Raw genomic sequence first — 7,201 nt, forward strand, 5'->3', positions numbered from 1 at the left:
AGCTGGGTCGGCCCCGCTACGTGAGTGTGTTATTCCCACGCACACGTGAGCGGGGTATAGGGCCACCACTACCCCAAGCTCCAGAGATTCCGAGTTTGCCGAGAAGCTCAAAGAGGGAGAGAGGATTGAGGAGACATAGACAGGATTTTTTGGTGAATTCTATTTGATGCTCGAGGTGAAGTTTTTCCGGTTTTGGGTAGGTTCTTGATCCTTTTGGTCTGGTTTTTCTTGGTTTTCCTAGTTTTTGGCCGTGTTTCTCTAGTTTTTCCGGTTATCTATTGTCTTTCTCTTTTATCATTTTTCTTGTTCAATATTTGTTTTTTTTTACATTTTTAATATTCTTGTTTTCAAGTCTGAACTATTTTGAAAATCTGAGTTTCTTTTTGAAATTTTGAACATTTTTCAAATTTGAATTTTTTTAAAAATCTCAACCTTTTCCAAATCTGAACTTTCTACAAATTGGACCATTTTCAAATTGGAACGAATTTAAAACTTTCAAATCTATTTTTTTAATGTGAGCTTGTTTCAAATATGTAAAGTTTTAAATTTTCAAATACATCAAAATTATACAAAAACGAATAGAAGAAGACACGGGCTCTGGCGAAAAGAAGAAGGATATGATGCGATGGAATTAGGACCGTCCTTGAGTCAATGTGTTGGCCTTGTGTCAAGCGTCGAATAGGAAACCCCTTTTTTGTCTATTTCTCCATTCGATTTCATATGAGCTACCGGGCAACGGGCTTGGCTCAAAATATCGAATGGTTTTCGCGGATACCGGATGATCACCGTTCCCAAAATAGGAGTCGTGAGCCTCAAAAGCGTTGATGAGCTCATCTTCTCCCTCTCCACCAAAAATATCCTAAAAATACGGCGAAGGGCAGAGCGACCGCCAGCCGACGACACACAACAACGGGGATAGGAAGCTGGGTGTGTATGGGACATATGGCGAAAGTGTGGAGGTAGACTTTGGGTTTGCCTCTCTATTTCCGTGGGCCGCTCCTTCTACGACTATGACCTTGACGTCTTGCTTCTATTTGGCCCTCTTAGGAATACAGGTACCCCTATGAATTTGTGATAACTTACAAGTTTTTTTTTTATAAAAGAGCTATCTTAACACTTTCAAAAAATATCTCCCCAAGTATATCTTTTCACGAAAAAAGTTTTGCTTCAGTCCTTGTAAACTACTCTTCCCCACAACTACGTTGTCACACATCCAGCTATATATCGCACCTAAACCGTGGTTTAGAAATAACCAATTCCAAGCATGTACATTTTCAATCACAAACGAAGTGTTCTTTGTGAAGAAAACATGTGCATTTTTAACTACATAAAATACGGCATGGGATATCTATTTAATTTAATTATTACTTTTCACAAAAATATTTTTGCACCTCAAACCTTGCCTTGTTATTTATAGGTTGTAGACCTCAAACAGACAACCTCCGTATTTTGGACATCTGCACATTCTCCGCGGCCATCACCCCATTCACCAATTATGTCTGGTCCCTCCTTAATCTGCTCTAGTTATCCGCTGCAAAAGTTGCTCCTTCTTTGTTACCATTCTGCCTTCAGATGCCTTTCGTCAGGAGGTTCTGCTGGGTGGATATGGTGCAAGATGTTTGAAGGCAATGAGGTATGGTGGACGGTTATATGATTTTTGCTCCATAATTTCCTTTCCATGATCCTCTTGGTCACTTGGTTGTATAATGTTTATGCTGGAACAATGTGCACTTGTCAAGAAACAAGCAACAAAATGCGTCGTTTCTAGATATGCATATAGTACTTTTGATGTTTGCATTTGTTCCACATTGTCTGGCATCTGCTTATAAAGATAATAAAAATATGATATACAACGCTTATGAATACATGATCTTAGTATAAGCCAGAGATTAAACATTTATTGCATAAAATCTAGGTTTGGTATGCTTTGATAGGATAGAGAACAATGGAAAGGAATTCAAGAAATATGTTGTTATGACAGCTCTGTTAATTCAAATAACCCACATCTGATGTCCTTTTGCTTCCCTTTATTGACATAGTGGGGCGATGCACTCATAAAGCACCCGCTTCTGCAGAGATCTGAAACAAAATAAGCAAGGCTTGCCAGTGGCAGAGGAGGAACAGACCTAAGGCAAAGGCAAACAAAGAAACTGCCACGTATTTAACATTTAATCAGAAAAATGGGTCTGTCGATCTCATACCCACCAGATGACTACCTTCCAGAGGATGACGAGGACTCAGATAGGCTATTTGTCCGGTCCTTCAGCTTGGACATTCTCAGCAGTCTCGACAGCCCTGAATCGTCACCAGAATATCTCGATGCCGTGAGCTCTAGGGAGCATACGTTAAAAGGGTCCTTAAATGCCAGGAGAAAAGAGTGTCACCCATTACATGTCGAAACCACAATATCCGTGGTGAGTCCTAAAGCAGAGAGAGACTGTTCTAACCATAAGCACGGTTATGGCATTCCAAAATATGGGAACACAGATTACCTGCCACCAAATTCTCCGGTGGTCGCTATGGTTAGCCCACAGCACCAGGATGCAGCACTAAGGGTGCAGAAGGTATACAAGAGCTTCAGGACAAGACGGCAGCTTGCTGATTGCGCTGTTCTTGTCGAACAACGTTGGTATGTTACAGTTTCATGCGCTGTTTCTGTCACTGGTGCAATGATGCCTGATATGTGTGACCCCGAATGCAGGTGGAAACTGCTAGATTTCGCATTGCTCAAGCGCAGTTCAGTGTCATTCTTCGAGGTAGAGAAGCCGGAGACTGCCCTATCAAGATGGTCTCGTGCTAGAATAAGAGCTGCCAAGGTATGTCTCACATTATTATTTAATATATTCCCTTTATCGAAAAAAAAATGTCTCACATTATGCCTTAAATCTTGCGGTCTTGTTTTTCTTAAAGACCAATGGCATATGATAACTGAATAGTGAACTCATATGGATGGTCATTCCTTGTTGTATCTTCAGGTAGGGAAAGGTTTGTCGAAGGATGAAAAGGCTCAGAAACTCGCACTTCAGCACTGGCTAGAAGCAGTATGACTCAAACACTATCCAACACTTTCCTCAAACGCTATCCGACAATAGAACTGCACACATCAAACTTAAATTCCTTAGTGTTTCATGGGCAGATTGACCCTCGACACCGGTACGGCCACAACCTCCACTACTATTACCAAAGCTGGCTTCGCTGTGACAGCCAACAACCTTTCTTCTACTGGTGCAGTTCATGCTGAACTCTATACATTATCTGTGAACAGAGATCGACAAATACAAGCTCATGGTTTCTGAAAGTCTGTTTGTGGTAGGTTGGATATAGGTGAAGGAAAGGAGGTTAATCTTGAGAACCACTGCCCAAGATGGAAGCTGCTGCAGCAATGCATCAGGTATCTTGGCCCAGTAAGTTGCTGCGACCTGTAGACCAATCAATCTGTAATCTCAAACTAGAAAACGTTACTAGCGTTTAAACAAGCATACAAACAAAAGGAGACAATATGTTACATCTCCGAACAAGTTGTTGTTACTTTGTGCAGAAAGAGAGGGAGTTCTATGAGGTAATAATCGAGAATAAGAAGATGATGTACAAGCTGAGCCGCAAGATTGTCGACACCTCCGACGGCCCAAAAGATGCAAAATGGATCTTTGTGTTGAGCACAACGAAAGATTTGTACATAGGCTCGGTAAGAGAATAGTAGCATTTGCCACTTGTCAATATTACTCCACAAGTACCTGAACCATGAAATTTACCTGCAACTGATGAAATACGGCTATTGTTGCAGAAGAACAAGGGCACATTTCAGCATTCCAGCTTCCTTGCTGGTGGAGCCACATCTGCCGCCGGGAGACTAGTCGTGGCCGACGGAATCCTAAAGGTGCCTGGGTCTGCATATTTCTACTGATGTCCCAGTTTTATGTTTATAGTTCCAAACTCACATGTCTGATTCAGTCACCCTTCGTCTTCAGGCTGTCTGGCCTCATAGCGGGCACTACAGGCCCACGGAGGCGAATTTCCGGGAGTTCATGAAGTATCTCAGGAAGAGGGACGTCGATCTCACCAATGTGAAGGCGAGGAGACCTACCTGAATCTTTCTCTGATGAAGAACAGCGATATATTGGCACACTTGTCTGATGCAATTCAAATTTTCTGTTGCCGGAAATGCTACAGTTGAGCCCATCAGAAGGCGAGGAGGACGAGTGGCTCAGTCAGAGGGGTAGCCTCACCCAGCCAGACCTAGCACCGGAGACCAGCAAGCCAGAGAAGCAGCAGGACACCCAGCCCCCTCGCGCCGACAAGAAGAAGAAAGTCAAAATCGCTCCGACCACGCCACCTACCACCAGCGGCGGCGAGACGGGCGTTGGCTCGCCGGGGATGAAGAGATCCTCGTCGGGCACCCGGCTGCAGCGGAAGCGGCCGCCGAGGCTGACCGTGAGCAAGGACCGGCTGGGAAAGGGCGCGGCGGAGCAGGACGCCGGCGCGTTCGGGGACTGCCTGGACTTCTGCAAGGAGAACCTGTTCAGGAGCCTCGGCGCCGAGGGCGAGGAGGTTGTGGCTGTGGCGGAGGAGAAGATCATGCACCGGATCAACTGCAAGATGGCGCAGAGATCGTACCAGCTCGGGCAGCAGCTGTCGCTCCGGTGGACCACGGGCGCGGGGCCCCGGATCGGGTGCGTCCGAGACTACCCGCCGGAGCTGCAGTTCCGGTCGCTGGAGCAGGTCAGCCTGTCCCCGCGCGGCGGCGCCGGGCCGCCCAGGTTGGGGCAGAAGAGCCCGTGCGCGCCGCCCCTCGCGTCGTCGCCCCTCGGCGCGGCCGGGACCCCCGCGGCGCCGCCGCTTCTGCAGCACGGCGCGGCGTAGAGGTGAGTGCGGAATGCGGGTAGTGGGCGAGGTGATTCGGTAAAACTTGAGAATGCGCGCGGCGGCGCGCACGGCAGTGCGCCAGACGCGAGCGGATTAGTAGTGTACAGAAACAATTGAGGAAAACTCTGAAGATGGTTTGAAACTCTCACAAATCTAGGGAACACTCTTGTAGTCTTGTACCCTGAATTGAGGAATGGGAGTTTGTTGATGGGAGTTTACATGAGGACTACACATGGGAATTTGACTTTTCTTTCCATTCCCTTGAGTGGCGTGGAGATGGGAATTACCTGCGGTAGTTTAGAAGACAACTAATTTCCATCGTTTGCTTCGTGGCTTTGGGCGTGGGAATAAACCAGATCAGAAACAACCTTTTCGGTTACCTCTTATCGTGCGACTGAAAAACTAAAACGAATAATTATTTTTCTCCAATTCCCAATCCCGAGATGAATTACCTGGGGGACCCCAAGGAAGAGATATGCGGGAGTTTACAGTCTGAACTCCCTTTCCCCTACCGTGATTAATTCCCATATCCCCTAACCAATCAGTGGTTGTTAAGTCTGGTACAGTACACCTCCAATTCCCAGTCCCTTCCTCAAACTCCCCCGAAACAAACACGTTGTAAGAGCATCTCCACTCGTCCCCCCGAGGAGGCCCCCGGCGAGCGTTTTTTCCATCCGGACGGCGTAATTCGGCCCAGTCGCGCCCCCGGTTCCTCGTTTTCGTCCGGATTTGGGCCTAAATTCATCCGGCGATCCCACGCCCCCCCGGCCCCCCGGGGAGCGCTCGGGGACTCCGGACGAGTGAAAAGCGGGGAAGGGCCCGATCTGTCGGTGACTCGACGCACGAACCCCACCGCCACGTCGCTCAAAATCTCCCCCACCCCTCGTATCTCTCTCGCCGCCGGAACCACCCCGCCGGCTTGTTGCCCAGATTGCGCCGCCACTCCTTCCCCACCTGCCTATATTCCGCCGTGTTTGGACGACGGCCTATCTGGCTGCTCTTCCGGCGGCCTGTTTTCCGGCCTGCTTGCTCGTCGTCGCTCGCGGCTCGGGTTGCCTCGACCACGCCCGTCAGGTGTTCGTCCATTTGCCTCGCCGGCCATGGACTCGGACGAAGAGGAGGAGCAGATGTTCGTCGAGCTTATGCAAGAAGAGATGGCAGCAGCCGCCCAAGACGACGAGCACATGATGATCCTTGGTTGCTTGGCAAGCATGTACGCCGGACTGGCACCTCGTCGGCGTGGTGGGTCGGCACGAGGTCGCCGGAAGTGCAAGCCGAGACAGCGAATGGAGGGCTACTGCATGTTGTACGCCGACTACTTCGCCGACAATCCATTGCACGGTGAGACTGTTTTCCGGCGTCGTTTCAGGATGAGCAGAAAGCTATTTCTGCAAATTGTGTATGCCATCCGCCACTTTGATCCCTACTTCAGATGCAAGGCGGATTGCACTGGTTTGGTTGGATTTTCGTCACTGCAGATGTGGGAGGTGATGAACTGTTGTGTGTGCCTACACAACATGATTATTGAAGATGAGCGAAAGCATCCGGTTCCTCTGGCTGAGCAAGAAGCACCATATGAGAGAGAGGGTCCTCTTGCACAGCCTAATCACCAGGTGCCTCCATCATGGGCCGCCTTCATTGCTATGCGCCAGGAGATTCGAGACTCTACAATGCACCACTGGCCGCAAGATGATCTGGTGGAGCACATATGGAGGCTCCGAGGCAACGCCAACGCCGACGCCAACTAGTCTGTCTTAATTTGTTTGAAAAATTGTGAAATTTGTGTGCTTCATTTGTTTCAGCACTTGTTAAACATTGTACTGTTATCGCCGAATTTGTTTCAGCAATTTTCGTCCTCTTGTTTGCCGAACTTGTTAAATTTTATGTTGAATTTGTTTGAAATATGTCAAATGGTCGAGGTTGGGGGTTTCCTGCCGGGGGGACGGCTGGAACTTCGGCGCTCCCCACGCCAAATCTTCATCCAATCCGGACGAAAATTTCGCCGGATTTGGGCGTGGGGAGCGCCAACGAGTGGGGATGCTCTAAGAGTTCTAAGCACTCAGGGTTGATCCTCGTGTCGTGAGAGAAGCGTTTCGTACTGCTTGTACCGACTCGCACGCACCGCCTCTCGGGATGCTCTTTCAGTCTTTGTGCGCTGGTCAAAACGAAGAAAACCTTGGCAGACCGCCGCCTCCTCTTCTTCTTTATCCATGGATCGCCACCGCCTCCTTTTCTTCTCTATCCATGGGTCGCCACATATTGCCACTGCCGGAACTTTCCAGCCTCTCCCACCACCAGGACCACCGGCGCCACGCTGCAGCATGAGGGTTGGATCCAC

The 7,201-nt window shown here is 48.5% G+C and overlaps 1 protein-coding gene and 1 long non-coding RNA gene across 3 annotated transcripts; one reads left to right on the forward strand and one right to left on the reverse strand.

Annotated features, from left to right (window-relative positions):
- Positions 1–1,608: 1,608 nt before the first annotated feature.
- On the reverse strand, positions 1,609–4,707 carry LOC127296871 (uncharacterized). Its single transcript, XR_011743981.1, has 3 exons — positions 4,615–4,707; positions 2,005–3,419; positions 1,609–1,715 (listed from the first exon to the last, which is right to left on the reverse strand). It is a non-coding gene; the product is annotated as an uncharacterized lncRNA (long non-coding RNA).
- LOC127296869 (IQ domain-containing protein IQM2) lies at positions 2,181–4,860 on the forward strand. Of its 2 annotated transcripts, XM_051327100.2 has the most exons (9): positions 2,181–2,629; positions 2,702–2,816; positions 2,976–3,041; positions 3,137–3,225; positions 3,314–3,404; positions 3,539–3,685; positions 3,785–3,877; positions 3,969–4,070; positions 4,171–4,860. In XM_051327100.2, exons 1-9 carry the CDS (start codon positions 2,181–2,183, stop codon positions 4,858–4,860), a joined length of 1,842 nt encoding a protein of 613 aa, XP_051183060.1. The 2 variants fall into 2 exon arrangements, with proteins under 2 accessions (XP_051183060.1, XP_051183059.1); XM_051327099.2 differs by having other exon boundaries at positions 2,181–2,816.
- Positions 4,861–7,201: the final 2,341 nt, after the last annotated feature.

The sequence above is a fragment of the Lolium perenne genome, chromosome 4 (assembly GCF_019359855.2).
Source record: "Lolium perenne isolate Kyuss_39 chromosome 4, Kyuss_2.0, whole genome shotgun sequence".
NCBI classification, from domain to species: Eukaryota; Viridiplantae; Streptophyta; class Magnoliopsida; order Poales; family Poaceae; genus Lolium; species Lolium perenne.